The sequence below is a fragment of the Epinephelus fuscoguttatus genome, linkage group LG18 (assembly GCF_011397635.1).
Source record: "Epinephelus fuscoguttatus linkage group LG18, E.fuscoguttatus.final_Chr_v1".
Classification (NCBI taxonomy): Eukaryota; Metazoa; Chordata; class Actinopteri; order Perciformes; family Serranidae; genus Epinephelus; species Epinephelus fuscoguttatus.
The window spans coordinates 35,273,949-35,291,214 of record NC_064769.1 but is presented as its reverse complement, the minus strand read 5'-3'; the positions used below and the strand labels follow the sequence as shown (position 1 = coordinate 35,291,214).

Genomic DNA, 17,266 nt, shown 5'->3' with positions numbered 1-17,266 from the left:
GCCAACACAGAAGTGCCAAAAACTGCAGTTCCTCTAATGGCCACTTGAGACTGGCTCCAAGAGTGAGTCAGTCCCCACAGACCCCGATGTTAATATGTCCAACTTTACAGCAGAAATAAACATGTTTACAGCATGGTACAAAAAACTGTTGTGGTCTCTATAGCTAATTTTAACATTCATGACAGCTGTACGGGGGGTGAATTTATTTATAACTCACCTGTGTACATTTTATTAAGGTTTAAAGTTACGCATAATTAAAGCCGGGCTGCTTTGAGTGACAGGCTGTCTGAGGTTAGTGCCCACCCCTCGCTCCTTTACAGCTCCAGCCTCTCACTCAAATATTGTCACCTCTGGCTCAAAAACATAAAGACATCAGTGGCTAAAATGTCGAACTCCAGACTTCAAAATGGGAGTCCACAAATCCGTGAGTGACGTCACAATAGCTACGGCCATCATTTTTACAAACTACGCTTGTACCGCCATCCTGATGACAACATGGACTCGCTGCGGCACATCGTGGCCACGATCAGAGGGTGGGCACAATGCTTCCACAGCAACAGTGTTGGGTTGGGATGATCAGTAACCACTGAATGAGCGGCGCCGCTAGCTTATGTTAGCTCCCACCAGACCTGGGTGATGCGCAGTGCAGTTAACTGAAGAGTAGCAAAATTAACCTATAGACTGACATGCACAACCGGTCGCTGTTAAGCGTTGACATTCCTACTATTTATACAACGTGGGCGTAGCTGTGAAAATGTCAGCTGCGTCGGCTTTGAACTGGCTTTTCGCCAAGTGTAAGATGGGCTCTTTATGTTTTTAAACGAAAACTTTGGTTCTCTCCTGTGTTGCATGATTTTGTGCCTGAGCCTCTGGATGTGTCTCTTGCCTTTAAAGGATATTTTTAAAGTGTTTTGACTTGTTCCCAGCACGTGATTGATAACTCAAGAGGACAATTTTAACAATTGAATCATGTTCCAAGTCCACAGCAGCTCGCTCCACTGATGAGCCCCCATCGTCTGGTTAAAGTGCTGCTAATCAGTAACATCAAGTAAAAGCATAAACTCCCCAACTTGCCACACACTTTCAGCACTGTGTCAAAATTCCTAAAAGGGGAACTCTTCCAGGGACAGCAGTTACAGGCAAAACGGTCATGACCTTGTCTCAGTCATACTTTTAAGTGAACGTACAGACAGTTATGGAGTGAGTTTTTCAGGCGGGAACTCGACAGAAAGTGCTTCATCCTGTCATATATACATATAAGTCAACATGAAATCACTTAAGGCAGAAAATTGCAGTTGCAGGTGTTCTGCCTTTCACGGCTGATGGGAAACACCTGCTGTGACATCACTGATTGAAGTGTGGGCAAATATGAGACATGCGTCACAAAACACCGGTAATTAGTGCCACAACGTTGTAAAAAAAAATGCAAATGTGTTTTTATTGTAAAGAATTTCACATTAAAAGTTACACTGTGTAAAATACGACTGAATATTATATGTCTGGGAGCTGTTGTCATGAGAGCTGAGTGTGTTTGCACCATCGCTGAGACCTTCTGTGTTTTTCATGCCCAGAAAGTAACCATGACATCACTGCAGAGTTATGTAATGCAGAGTCGTGGGCCTCCGCAAGCTGACATCCCAAAACACCTTTAAATACAAGCAGCTTCATAACGTTGACGTTTCACTTCATCAACCTCCAGACTTGTGCTCCCAGATGGGCCTGGCTGTGATTAATGTGCCACCAGCAGGAGGGTGGATGTATGTGGTGTAGGTGTGTGTTACAGTAAGAGCATAAGTTACCCATCATGGAGCTGAACTGTGCTGTCAGATGGAGTTTTAGGGGAGTTTTTGCCCTCCTCTCAGCTGTTTACATCCCTGATTTTTCCACTTTCTCACATATGTTAAATCGACCGCAGCCAGGTTGGGTTCATTTTGATACGTCAAGGCTTTTTTCGGCGCCGTAGGTGTCCCTGTTCTCCGGGCCTTCCCCTCCATCTGATGAGGGAAAGCTTGCAGGATGTGTGTTGTCTCTGTTGCCACGACAGTGACTCAGACGGCCGTGTGTTGCCAGTGTGAGCCAACAGATAGAAGGAAGGGAGGGGAGGTTTTAGGAAATTAGTGGTTTCAGTTTGTGTGTGTATGGGTTTGTTTTGTGTGGTATGTATAGAGACTGCTGCTGTTGCTGATGCTGAGAGAGGCTTTACTGAAAGATCCATTCAACAAAACAATCTGTTGTTGATGTCAAACTGTCTTTGAGCCCATTTTAGTGAAGCAAGTGTGTGTGGATAGAAACTTTTTAATAATCCTGCCCAGTAAGAAGTCATTTTCTTGGCACCTTGTAGCTCCTTGTTTGTAGATTTTTAATTACAAGCTTCTACTGAATGGTTGACATGTCCAACATTTATTTGTCTCCATTAAAGTAAGATAAGAATTTCTTAAACGTTTTTCATTCCGTATTTTATGGATTAGAGCCACGTTTGTGTAAAACCCAACAAATATGCTGCGAACAAAGTAAACGTGAAATCTTTTTATGCCTTCATGGTGTCAATAGCTGCTCCAATGTTTTTTGGGTTGTCCGTCTGTTCCGACATGTTATCTCAAGAACACCTCAAGGAATTTCTTCAAATTTGGCACAAACGTCCACTTGGGCTCAGTGATGAACTGATTAGATATTGGTCATCAAAGGTCAGTGTGACCACATTTGTCTTATTCCCGTGAATGTGATGTCTTATGAACACCTTGAGGGAATTTCTTCAAATTTGGCACAAACATACGTGGACTCAGAGATGAACTGATTGAATTTTGATGGTCAAAGGTCACTGTGACCTCACGAAACATGTTTTTGTCCATAACTCAGGAATTCTTATGCTAATTACAATAATATTTCACATAAATGTCTAACAGTATAAAATGATGAAGTGATGACATTTTATAAACAAAAGGTCAAAGATCAGCTTCACTGTGACATCATAATTTTCTGCAACAACACTTGCCTGGTAGGGCAGTGTATACAAGCTGTAAAGACAAAAACTGACATATTATCACCTTCTAAAGCTGATAAGCAAACAGTTGCTTCATTACACATTCAACTATCCATATAATTGAAAATAGCATTAGTTCAGGCAGGACACAAAGCTCAGCTCACATCCCAGCTACATCAGCTGATTTCAAGCAGCCCAATCAACTGATGGATCAGCTGATTGATCACGTGATTCCTTTCTATGCAACCAATCGGCGAATCTCATTCAGGGCGCCCTATTTAAACTGCTCTGGCCTGCCTACTGTTGCTGCTTCCTCTGCAAGCCGCAACCTGCCTCCACCCCAGCTCCTCCTTTTCCTGTGTGTCTGACTTATCAATGTCATTTCTGTTTGTCATTGATGCTGCTCTGTTCTGTCCCTGGGGGGGTCTTTGCTGCTGCTCTCCCTGCCTTAGACTTTCCATGTAGGCGCATGTAAGGGCAGAGAGCTTTGTTCTCTCTGCTGTAAGCTTTCTACATAGGCACGTGGAAGAGGCTTTCTGTGTAAGCGTGAGGAAAGGCAGAGAGGCCCCGGAAATCACCAAATACAATACTGCAAATTGAAATAAAATTGTCTTTGATGAAAGTGCTCCTTACTGAAATAAATGTTCTCTCTATTTTTAGCTCTGTTTTTGGTCTTCACCAAGTCCTGAAGGAAATATCTGTCTCTTTAGCTGCTAAATGCTCTGCTATATTCACCAGCTAGTTTCTAACTGTGTCTGCTGTTGGACTCTGGAGCTTCTTAGCTCTAAAATCTTTGCTTTTTTTTCTCAGCTGCATTTTCCTGCTGTTGGTGGAAATAATGACAATGTGACCAAAACACACAAGTAGTTGGGCTGTTAAACCAAATCAGTCAATTGAAGGACTTAATAAAGCTCTATGGAGCTGAACCACAGAGTAGGTGATTAATTTCCGTGAGTTTAACACATACAATATCACAACTTAAAACCTGACTGTAGTTAAAAAAATAAAATGGATGACGGGGAAAGAAACACCTGACACCTGCTGTCCACTTTGTTATGGTTCCAGTGTTCATTGGGGTCTTTGAGTTTAACAGACAGCTTTAACAGACTGCTCCAGAGACCTGAGTCAGTGTGTGTTCTTAGAAACCAGTGGAGAAAACGTGGAAACCAGTCACTGAAACTGAACGGAGAGAAATATATCAGCGCAGATCAATTCAAGAAAAGAAAGAACACGTAATTTGAGGGGTGTTTGCACATTTTCCACCTTCACCATCCTGCTGTTCTTTGATCCCTGGAGAACGTGCTGGTTTGCGGGCAGAGATCAGAGCCATCTGCCTCTCCGTTGTTCCATACACTCGTCCTGGTGTTCTCATGTTAACGGACAAAGGAGAGGTGGTGAAAGCAGAGTCACACTCCAGCAGATGTCGGCTGAAAAAGAATATTCAGCTGCTCTGAATTACATGACTTAGTGTCATGGTATCACAGATTCAACAAGGTGCTGGAAACATTCCTCAGAGATTTTGGTTCATATTGACATGATGACATCACACAGTTGCTGCAGATTTGTCGGCTGCACATCCATGATGAGAATCGAGTGGTACCTGGTGTGGTCTTCTGCTGCTGTAGCCCATCTGCTTCAAGGTTGGACAAGGTGTTGTTGCTTCAGAGATGGTCTTCTGCACACCTTGGTTGGAACCAGTGCTTATTTGACTTCCTGTTGCCTTTCTATCATCTTGAACCAGTCTGGCCATTCTCCTCTGACCTCTGGCATCAACAAGGCATTTTGGCTCACTGGATATTTTCTCTTTTTGGGACCATCCTCTGTAAACCCTAGAGATGGTTGTGGTGAAAATCCCAGTAAATACTCAGACCAGCCCGTCTGGCACCAACAACCATGCCACGTTCAAAGTCACTTAAATCACCTTTCTTCATCATTCTGATGCTCCGTTTGAACTTCAGCAGGCCGTCTTGAGTTGCTGCCATGTGATTGGCTGATTAGCTATTTGCATTAACAAACAGTTGAACAGTTGTACTTAATGAAGTGGTCAGTGAGTGTATTTTCCCATGCTTTTGTGTCTCAGTGACTAATGGAAACAACAACTTTTGAAATTGTTGCATGTTGAAGTCTCACTAAACTACACTTTGAATTTAATATTATGTATAAACATGACCATCTCATGTCCTCTTCAGAACGCTCTACTGCGAGCCCATTGGACGACAGCCTGAAGGACATCACAGACGTGGCCCCCAGTCGCAAGCGGCGCTTTCGTAACCTTGGAGCCCCGAACCCATCAAGCTCCCAGAGAAAGAGGTACATGACTGCACCGCAGCACAGCCACAACAACATGTAATGTCATTAACACGTGTCACTGTTAGTGTTTGTTATGACAATGTGTAAGGAGTAGTTCCTCCTGCTCTGTGGTTTCAGTCTGTCTTGGAGCAGTTTACAGGCTCTGTAGCTAGTTAACTGATGTCATCAGATGTGTTCATTCAGCCGGGTGTGACACCTCTAACCAAAAATAAGACACAATAACACACATTTGATCTATTTAAATGCACTTTATTGTCGCCAGCAGAGGTTAAACACACCTCCCTTCTCCCTGTAGAACAAATATACAAGATGTAGAGATGATGTGTCTGTGTTGTCTCATCTTTCTTTCTTTAAGCTTCACCTCCTCCCCCTCCTCTCTCTCGTCTCCCCCTCTTGAATGGGAAAATCAAACATCATAAAGTTCCCTGTCAGAGCTCTTATTTATGTCGGGGTCATCTGCCGTGGCTCTCTGAACATTCACATGCGTGGAGGTTGCCCCCTAAATTGCCGTTGACACAAAAGACTACAGTCTCATTCACACTGACTGACTGCAACACAATCAGTGACGTAAATATGCGAAGGAATGTGCTGAGCAAAGTGTGTGTTTCACAGGAGATAAACACACACGCATAAACATCTGAAAACCCTGCTGTTGGTCTGTGGTGTTGGCTTGTTTCACAAAGACGATTGTGAAAAATATGAATCCATTCCACAATGAACGAATAACAAAAAAACTATTGTAAACAAACACCATGGCGACTATGCTAGTACATTTTTGTGACTCCGCGCCGTCCGTCCATCTCATTATATCAATTCATTCATTTTCCTTCACCACTGATGCTGTTGGGGGTCATGGGGGGCTGGAGCCTATCCCCGCTGACGTTAGGTGAGAGGCGGGGTTCACCCTGGACAGGTCACCAGACTATCACAGGGCTGACACATAGAGACAGACAACCATTCACACTCACATTCACACCTACAGACAATTTAGAGTCACCACTTAACCTGCATGTCTTTGGACTGTGGGAGGAAGCTGGAGCACCTGGAGGAAACCCATGCTGACACAGGGAGAACATGCAAACTCTGCACAGAAGGGCTCCCACACCCTGGGGTTCAAACCATAAACCCTCTTGCTGTGAGACGACAATGCTAACCACTGCACCACCGTGCCACCCCAACTTGTTATAGTGAATGTGATATCTCAAGAACGCCTGAAGTAGGGAATCAGTTTCAGTTATTTAAAAAGCCCAGTAGCCATTAAGTGGTAACTTATTGGTTAATGTTTTGGGGGTAAAATGCAAATCTACGTGAAATACAAGAGGCTTTTTCTTTCAGTCCAGCACTCCATTGCCTCCATGAGCTTTAGCGATGCATTTCAAAGTGCTGTCTATTCTATTTTTTTATTTAACCAGGAAGATCCCATTGAGATGAACAACCTCTTTTTCAAGGGTTAGGGTTAAAGAGGTGGTGAAATTTTAATGTTTTGTGATGCCTTTTATTTTATTTTCTGTTGGCCTTGTTGACAGACAGCCGGTGAGCCGCATTAACATGTAGAGACATGGCGCCGACAGCCTTCCTTCGGATCTCCACTGGTTAGCTAGCCACTGCACACCATCCAGGGTTCAGGGTGGGAGCTAGCCTGCTGCGCTGCTCATTTGGTGCATACCACTGGGAATCCCTAGAGCTGCAGAAACGTGGTGGCCACCTTCTGGTCTCCCCCCAGGTCGCACCAGTGAGAAAGCGGCTTCATTTTGAGCTGCATAGCCCCTTTAGCATTGTTAACTTTGTTAGCACCACTGGCCACGCTAAAGACCCATTTATGCTCCCTTTACGTACAAAAATGTATACGTCAGCCCAGCGTCAAAAGTTTATGACAACAACAAAGTCAAAAACAAACATGGCGACTGTGGAGGAGATATTGATAATGTACCTCTTGCGTAAAAGACAAAAACAGAGGCAGCGTTGTAGGAGGCGGTGGTCGGTGAGGCCGTTAAATACATCGCAACTGGAGGACGGAGAATTCCTTTCCTCAAAAAGTTCTGCCATTGTTATTTCTTCTTCGTGTCTCACTCGAGCTACGTATCGGGTAGTGACAGCAACACTGCCCCCACGGTTTCCGGTGGTACTGCTCCATTTGGCCCATATCCGTAAGCTTTATGGAAACGTGCAGAAATACGGACGAAATGAACGCGGAGCACGGACAGAAGGCTCCGTCCGTATCCGTATCCGTATTTAACGTTGAGCATAAATGGGCTTTAAGACTGCTACAGTGCTAACAGAGCTAACAGTGCTAAGATAGTGAGCAATACTTAAGGGGGTTTGCAGCCTAAAACTGAGCTGTCTACTCACTGGGGCTACCTGGGGGAAGACTGGAGGGTGGGCATGTTTCCACAGCGACACTGTTGGCTCAGGACAGTCTTACCAGCGAGCTGTGTTGCCAGCTAGGTCCCACCAGACCCAGTTGTTGGGCAGTGCAGTAAACTAGGAAGTAGCTAAATTAACCTTTTGACTGACGTGTAACCAGTCAAAAATATTCCTGTGGTATCTTAAGCCTGGAGGGAATGTCAGTACTCCAGACACAAATGTCCACTTGGACTCGGCAGTTAACTGATTAGAATTTGGTGTTTAATGGTCAAAGGTCAACTTCACTGTAACATCATAATGTTTCCTGGCCATTACTCAACACCGTAACTCAAACATCAGGGGAGACACCCGGTCAGAGAGTGAATTGGTGACAACAATCGTGAAACTGTGCTGATTTGTGGCTTCTTTGCAGCAACATCCATATTTGAAGCATCGTCTGTTGTCATGGCGACATGTGAGTCTGGACAGACATGGATGTAAACTGTAAACTTGAGTGGTTGGCAGAGAGTTAACACTGATTAGACCGTCTGTGTTTTCCATCTGTTGTCTTCTAACTTGGTGTTGGTAGTAGAGTCGCTCACAGTAAAACTGCCTCTTTGCCAACATCGCTGAGGATGTGGTCATCTTGTTTGAGTAAACTTACTTAGAACTGTGTCTGGACAAACAGAACGGGGGATTTTGTGTTTGAGGTCAGTGTGAGCTCCGCGTCATAGAAAACTCAAAAGTGCCACGAAGAAGACTCTTTCATTTTCTCATTGTCTTTCAGCTCTGCGGTCCTTATGTTGTGTGTTATGTTGTGAAATTATTGGCAAAATGCCGGCATGAGGATGTCACAAGCAGCTGTCATCGATATACACAAGTAAAAACATCCTCACTTCTGGTGCAGACACAATTAAAGCATAAAATACTGCAGTGGAGTGCGTCCTTGTTGCTAGGCGACGTACAGTGGATACAGGGCAAATTAAAATGACCTAATGACCTAAGAGTCCTTATTGCAAACAATATATGACACTCATATGACAAGTGATGCTGCAGAGCTCACTGAAGAAGTAGAGCAGCTGTGTGACCTTGTCCCAGTGTCCGAGCTCCCGTAGCAGCAGTTTCCACTCCTGCTCTGTCCAGAGAGAACGCCCAGCTGTTCACCTTCAGGCCGTTATCACGTTTACAACATTCCTCGGAAAGGGAATATCAAATTCAAGCTCTGCAGAGTTTTTATTGGCGGTAAAAGAGCAGCGTTTTCCTGCAGGTTTATGATTTGTGCTGCTGGTCTTTTCTATCTGTTTTATCTCTTTAAGCTCACTAACACATGGTGCCTGGCTTTAGGCAGAGCAGCTGGTGATGAGCAGAGCTCGCCTCAGGAGGTGAGGCTGTTTTACACTGTGGACTTTATGTAGAGACACAGCTCCACTAATGAGAGCGTGGAAAACATCAGGAGGCTGCGTCAGGTCCCGTGTTGTTATTTGTTCGTGTCAGGATCTTTGGAGAGGAATCAAGAAGGGTTGGTTCACCAAATTACAAATTATTCTACTAGCATAACGGCTGTAGGAAAAACAATGATACACTTAAGTAAGGTGATATTATGTTTTGTTAATTAGTAACTCACATGTGAAGACTTGTGACAGTGGTTAGTTTTGTGTTGTTTTTAAGTCTCCACCTGGACAGCAGTGTTGTGTCTTCAGCCATTTGACTCTTCCACTTCAACGTAACAACATATCACTCCCTCCACGATTTCATGGACTGCTTTTGGGATTGTTGGGGCCTGAAATGCCAGATTTCACAGCAGCATTTGTAAAAAAATTTGATGCATGTTGCTGTTTTTATGCGTTTTTGGCAAATGAATTATGGGAGCACATGAAAATGCTCCGTGAGCCACTCTCCTCCTGCCCTCTCTGCCCGGTAAGCACAAGCTAACACAGCAGCAGCAGCTAACATTCGACACCAAGCCGTTAAACAGTCCCAACAGTTTCACACTGACACCGGAGCGGCACAACTCTGTTGTTAAACCATTAATAAATGCTGGCTAATGTTAACTGAGTGTTGCCAATGGTTAGCCCTGTCACTGTGTCTATGAGTCTGTCACAAGTGCAGCAGTAGTCTCATGTAGGCTTGTCACAATACCAGAATTTCAGTAGTCGATACCAATACCAGTGAATTTCCACGATTCTCGATACTCATTCGATACCACGATAAAAATGAAAACTCACTCACCTTGAATTCAGGGTGTCTGTCTTTTAAGTGTTTAGTCAGGTTTGAAGGGTTTCCTCCTTTGGTCTGGAAACTTCGGAGGCACCGTTTGCAAGTTTATAATTACTCCGCTTTCATCTGCCTCAAATGTAAAATATCTCCACACATGACTCCGACTACCTGACTTTTCCACAAGCCGAGGTGTTGTGGCTCCAGCAGCACTTGTTAGAGCTTAGATTCTCTGCCTGAGCCCGAACCCGACCCGACCATAATTTCCCGCCACTATCCTCGGGCTCGGACGGGTCGGGCTCCTCATTATAGACCTAGGCTATGGAACCAACTACTTGGCGCCCCCCCTTGACGGCGCACCTGTGGAGGGGCTGAGCGAATCAATACACTGCACTCAGCTCTACAATGAAATGAGATTTTATTAGGGCTGTACCTGACTCAGAATTATGCCAGTCGAATCCAGTTCAGCCGTTCAATACAAATATATAACGACTCCTGTTTTTTTTGTTTTTTTTTCCACATTAAGTTTTAAACAGGACTCAGTGTGCAACAACATTCACGTAAAATAGTAAACAAGCTAACTGAGCTAACCACCGATCGGAAAATGTGCTGCAACATTTTTTGATGACACCAGATAAAACTAAAAGCCAGACTGTATCGTATTAAGTTATTGCGAGCTGTAAATTCACCACTTCCAAGCAGAAGCGAGAAGATAATGTTGTCTTAAAGCCTTGCGGTGGAAAGCCTCTCTTCCTCAGTGCCGCTGCACCTTGTTCACTGCCCACTCCACAACTAAAAACAAGTGCTCAACTTGAAGCAATCTCAGTCAATTGTGGGGTCTCCAACCAATGATTAAAATCTCCGACTTTCAGGGGGCAGCTCCAAATCTTACCCGGTTGAATAATAAAAGTTGCAGTGATTGGACAAATTGCAAGGTCTCACAGCGACTGGCTGAATTTGCTTTAATTGTTGTAATTGCGACATCCTGGAGGGGCTGACATATTGCTAGTAGGGGTGGGAAAAAAATCAATACCCCTAAGTATCGCGATGTTTTGAGATTGTTTTAACGATTTTTAAAACAATTTCTTTCAAAAGATTATTTTTTTGGGCTTTTTCGCCTTTAATGGACAGAACAGAGTGAAGAGTGTGAAGTGGGGAGAGAGACAGAGTGGGGGGACGACGTGCAGCAAAGGGTTGCAAGCCGGAGTCGAACTTGCGACCGCTGCAGTGAGGCATCGCCTCTTAAAACAATTTCTTAATGCCTGAATCGACATAATTAAAATGAGAAGGTGGAAAGAAGTCCACAAGTAACGTGACGTCACATTTATTGAGAAAAACAAAGTCAAAGCCAGAAAGCAGAAACGGGTGGAGGGTCAGAGGTCACAGACCTTCAACTGCTCCAAAGGCAACTCGAATTCAGCCAGCCTGGCGTAAACTCCCCACTGGATCAGCAAACTTGCTGTTGCTCCCATTTCACAGATTAGACCCAACCTGCTGTGAGCTCTGGGGCTGGGGTTTACACCAGCTGATTTAAGTTTCTGCAGCTGCTACTAAGACTGTCAGAGGAGCTTCTGCCTGCTCTCCTCTCAGTGAATAGTCTCAGAGCGGCAGGAGGAGGCAGAAGGACTGCGGGGTGGCTAGCTAGTGAGCAATATCTTGGTACAAATCAACTGCTTTTTGTGGCACTCTCCTGACAGGAAGCGCTGCAACGTCTTGTTGTGTTTGTTGGTCTTGAACAGTGATCTGCAGCTTGGCAGCCATCTTATCTAAGTGTCACACAGTCCACCACCCCCTCCACCTCCTGATGACAAAGTCAGCTCATATACTGCGTTAGAAACCTTGATAAGATGTAACGTATCTGTGGTTTGCAGAAATGTACATCTACATGTTCTTCTGGTGACTGGGCTTTAAAGTTATAGATGTTGCTAGTGATACGGGCGTCTTGATCCAGGCTGTAGAAATCAAATAGACAGATATCTGAAATCCTAGATACCACCAGAGTTAAGTGAGAACATGAACCAGCCCTTTGATTATCTTGGATTTTGGTAAATGCCATTCTTCTCAGGTCTGAACACAGTGCAGCAGGGGCATTTCTAAGGGAGGTCTAAGGACATGAACTGTGAAGCCAAAGTCAGTCAGCCGGCCTCAAAGAAACAATTATGCAACTTTCTTCTCTTTTTCTCTCCTTCTCTTTCTTGTCCTCACACTCCTCTCTGTTGTGTCTTTAGTCTCTGTATCTACACTCAAAGTCAGACCATCACACAGCTCTGAAGCACTGTTGCCGCACATCCAAAAACCTCACAATACCAGCGCTTTAATTCCCATATCTCCCGTTTGCCAGTTTCTTTTTGGATGTGGCCATTTAGAAAATATTCCAAAGAAATGTCTCAATCTGACGTTGTTTCTAACAGAGGGTGAATAAACTGTGTCCAAGCTCCTGCGAGTGCCAGCGACTGTAAACTGTGCCACATGCAGATGGCCGTAAGTGGTGCCATCCATCCCCAGCTGCTGTCCGTAGTTGGTAGCGGTGCCCATTAACTGGGCCTTATTACCAGCTCTGACTGCTGCAACAAGAAGCAGCAGTGAGCTGATGAGCAGCTGGGGCTGGCTGGATGTTTGATCGCTGCAGAAGCTGCCTCCCTCTGAGCTGGCAAACAGCAGCCGCAGAAGAGAGGCCTTTGTGTGAGGAGGTGGGGGGGTCGGAGCTGCTGGCACTCCTACACCCACCTCATTGTTTTTTTTCCATTTCCATCACTACTCAACCCGTTCACCTTCCTCTGTTACCTCCATGTTTTCTACGTGCAGGTCGTCCACAGGGAGGATAGAGAGGAGGAGGAGGAGGAGGAGGAGGAGGAGGGAGTGAAACAGCCTGAAGAGAATTAAATGAAGGCCACATGAGCAGAAGACGAGGATGACTAATTAAAGAAATTGCTCAACATTTTCGGAAATGAGCTTATTTGTTTTCAGAGCTTGAGATGAGAAGAGTTAGGGCCAGGACACATGCTGCGTCTTTAGCCGCCTGGAAGGTCGGGCGTTGGGTGCTTCTCTGTGCGAAGTTTCAAAACCACAGAGGCAGACTGCGTCGAAAGTTGCAAAGCAACCATAACCAGCACCAAATCATAGCATGCTTACCAAAAATCCAGATTTCGGAGCTCATCTGGATCTGATACCGAAGAAAATGAAGCTGTCGACCAGCTGTGATTGGTCATTCCTCGCCACGCATTCCAAAAGTTGGGGCGCAGCCATCACGCCCTGAAATACAGGTGCTTGGAAACAGTTTTGAGCTCACCTTCCGCATTTCTCCATTGAAAACAATGATTTTGAGGGCGGTTAAAACGTGGAATGTGTATGAGCCCTTGGGCTGTGGTTAGCTTAGTTTAGCTTAGCATAAAGATTGGAAGCAGGGGAAACGGTTAGCCCCACCAACACCTTTTAAAACTCACTAATCAACATGTTTTATCACGTTTATTTAATATGTACTTAAACAGAAATGTAAAAACAGTGACTGTGTGCAGCCTCTTGACGTCAAAGTGAGGTTGCCAGGTTTGCTATCTTCATACCTGTACAGACACCACAACCAAATTCAGCAACCTGTGCGTCAAAATTTGCCAACTAGAAGGAGCTGCTGGTTCCAGAAGTGTTTTTGCCCTGTCTGTATATGTACTCATTCATTCATTTAACCACTCATCCTGTTAGGGATTTTGGGGGTGCTGGAGCCTATCCCAGCTGACACTGGGCAAGAGGTGTCCATAGGCAGCTCCCTCTCTCTGACATCTCTCCATTTAGTGCATGTAAAGGTCCTGTTTGTGCATGTGTGTGTTAAAAAAATTGAATTTCCCCTTATGGATTACTGAAGTATATCTTCTTCTAAGCTTCTTGTACCTTCAGCTTTGTATCAAAGACCCAGGTATTTTCTGAAGACGTTGAAGAAAGTTGGTTGAACAAATAGTTTTGGTACTTATATCCCACTGAAACCACAAACTGTAGTTTTCACACTTGTTTTCAAACAGAAAAAACAAGGTATAACATGTTGATCAGTGAGCTGTAGAAGTGCTGGTAGACGTAGACTAGCTGTTCCCCATTGCTTCCCGTCTTTATGCTAAGCTAAGCTAACCACATCCTGGCTCCGGCTCTGTACTTCACACAGATGTGAAATTGATGTCCATGTTCTCACTTCACTCTCAGAAAGAATTCAGTTGAAGTGTTCCTTTATCAAAACAAATCTCTTGATGTTTGTCTGTGTTTGACACTTCCTCAAAAAATTAGACACGTTTTATATTTGTGTTAAACAGCCGGTTTTCGGTCAAATTCTTATTTTGACTCGGTGTAGTTCCTGTTAACATGTCCTTGAGATGTAAGTGTTTGTGTACTCAAAGGACCGTTTTCCCATGAAAAGAGACTTACAGTGAAACACACTCTCTCTGCTTCACACACGGACCGGCTCTGTAAACGAACAAACATCGCTCCTAGCCATCGCAGATAATCACTACAAGACATGAGGCTGCTCCAGCTTTACTGTGTGCAGATACTGAGAGGGTTTATAGTGCTGCGTCCCTCTAGCATGATCCAACTCAGCTGTTAAATCTATAACATTTGTAGAACATGTGAATAAATGACTGTGTTTCAGTCAGAGGAAAGAATCCATTACAGCAGTGGTCACCAACTCTGAAGGGTCACAGGATCAATCTCAGAGGATACAAGATGGGGGAAACATATTCCTGCTCAGAAGTACTCAGGTCAGGTGAAGTAAAAGTAGTGATACACAGTGTAAAAGTATGCCGTTACATGCTAAAGTCCTGCGTTAAAAATTGTACTTGACTAAAAGTACAAAAGCTGTAGCATCACTGGTACTTTAGGTGCTAAAATCTTAAGTACTCCTTCTGCAAAAGAGCCCATTTCAGAATCATAGACAGTATATTATAAAACTGGATTCAACCCCTACAGCCACATGGGCCGTATATGCCTACCCTCTAACCCACAAGAGCACTTCCTAAATTAAGGCCCCAACCTGTGCAAGATAGAAAAGGTCGTCTATGACTGCCAGCGGTCACAGTTTTAAACAAATGAGTCACGTTGTGAAACTGTTGCTTTTGCACCAAAACTACGTGTTTATGTTTTCAGAGAAAGATCATGGTCAGGCTTAAAGGGGAGCTAATGTTTTTTTCACCCTGGGCCCTATTTTCCGATCTACTTTTGTCTAAATGAGTGATAGGATGTTCAATATTTGACATTTCTCCAGTATGAAGCAAGGGCTGACCTGCCTGCAGCCCGTGAGCGCGCGCTATATTAAATAATAGGGCACTCAGACAGCGTCAAACAACGTCAAAATACGTCCACTAAAAGTGCATTTTTTTCACACAGATAGGCTCGGATTGTTAGTATAACTATCCGACAACATAACAGAAAGGAGAAATGAACGTCTATGTTTCGGACATGTTCCTCTGCCTGTTGCTGGTCCCTCTCTCTCTCCTCGTCCGCTCTTCAGTTTCAATGAGCTCTGCGTCCGTGTACATCCATGTACTCCGTGTTCAAATAAATACGGGTGCTCATCAAATTCAAATGGCTCATCCAGATCCAGCTGGACAAAAGCGGGTAAAAATTCAGCCATGACTACTCCAAACAGAGTAACTCCTTGTGTTTGTAAGGTCACTCCAGCGGTAACTTCCTGCAACAACTCAAATCTCGCGAGACGTGAGATTTCAGAGCCAGACTTTCAGGTCCTGTTTATACGACAACGATTTCAACTGAAAATGGTAAACTTTAGTTGCATTTTGGCTGATGGTTTACACGACAGCGGCGTTTTGGGCGCCTGAAAACTCAACGTTTTGAAAATGGGTTCCAGAGTGCAACTTTTTGGAAACAGCAGCGTCTCCGTTGTCATGTAACCTTGCAATATGCAGTTCCTCTAAAAACGGAGCCTTTTCGCACATGCGCATTGCGGTTCCAGTCACTAGGCATGCTGACCGTCACAACAACAATGCCGAGCTCTGTTTGTGCTGCTCACCCTGTTGATTTGAAGTGAAGTGTAGATCTGTTACTGCAGCAACTCCACCTCATCGTCCATCCCAACAAAGTTATCTGTGCATGCTTTCGCCATTGTGTCTTCTTTGTTTTGGTTTGTAATCACCATGTTGTAGAGGAGGGCGCTTCAGCACAGGCGCATGGCATCATGCAGTGGTGTTGCTTTGCGAATTTACACTGCCACCCATTGGCCTGGCGTGCATACTACAGCGTTTCCAGTAGATTTTGTGGCTCCATGTGAACGGGCATCGTTTCAATAACATTGTCATATAAACACAGAAGTTTTTTAAAATGCAAAGGATAGACTTTTCCGTTTTTAGAGAAAAAAAAACCCCAAACATGTCCGAATTTTTACCCGATTTTGACCAACTGGATCTGGATGAGCCATTTGAATTTGATGAGCGCCCGTATTTATTTGAACATGGAGTACACAGATGTACATGGACGCAGAGCTCATTGAAACTGAAGAGCGGACGAGGAGAGAGAGGGAGCAGCAACAGGCAGAGGAACACGTCCAAGTCCAGCTAAAGGTAAAGACAGACGTTCATTTCTCCTTTCCGTTATGTTGTCGGATAATTATACTAACAATCCGAGCCTATCTGTGTGGAAAAAATGCACTTTTAGTGGACGTATTTTGACGTTGTTTGACGCTGTCTGAGTGCCCTATTTTTTAATATAGCGCGCGTTCACGGGCTGCAGGCAGGTCAGCCCTAGCTTCGTACTGGAGAAATGTCAAATACTGAACATCCTATCACTCATTTAGACAAAAGTAGATCGGAAAATAGGGCCCAGGGTGAAAAAAACATTAGTTCCCCTTTAAAATAAGTACATTTATTAGTTATGTAATGCAGGAAGATCACAACAACAGATACCTCAGTACCAAGTCCATGCCACATTTCTGTAAACATGATGGTACTTGTTCTTTTCCAGTATCATAGTCGTTAAAAAATTATGATACCAGTGCCTTTAATGTGATACCGATCCCCTGATGTGAATAGAGGAGCACGTATTCCTTTAAAATTAATAGCCAGGACTTTTGTTTGATTCATTCGTAACAGAGAGAGAGATGGAGAGAGAGAGCAGTACACCACTCATTTCACAGCACTAGCAGATTATGGCATCAACACAACACTTGTCTTTCAACAACCCGACTGACCACCAACGTAATTAAATATTGATATTTTGTATTTTGTGAAATTTAGATTGTGACATCTGGTGACCAAAGAAATTGAAGCTGCTGAGTGTGAGCTTCGCATCGTGGAAAGGGAGACGTCTGGCCATATACTCACAGTAATGGGGCTAACTGTTAAAAAAAATGAAATCTCATGACCCCATGTAGACTAGTACTTAGTGTGTGAGGCAGATCGTCAGGGATGAATAATAGGATTTAAATGAAGT

General features: G+C 44.2%; 1 protein-coding gene across 1 annotated transcript in view; it reads left to right on the top strand.

Annotated features, from left to right (window-relative positions):
- The window catches only part of xrcc4 (X-ray repair complementing defective repair in Chinese hamster cells 4), a 53,616-nt gene that overhangs the window by 29,465 nt on the left and 6,885 nt on the right, over nucleotides 1-17,266 (top strand). The window contains exon 7 of the mRNA XM_049603598.1: nucleotides 5,170-5,290. Within this exon, the coding sequence (XP_049459555.1) occupies nucleotides 5,170-5,290 (121 nt within the window). The remainder of the gene's footprint in view (nucleotides 1-5,169; nucleotides 5,291-17,266) is intronic.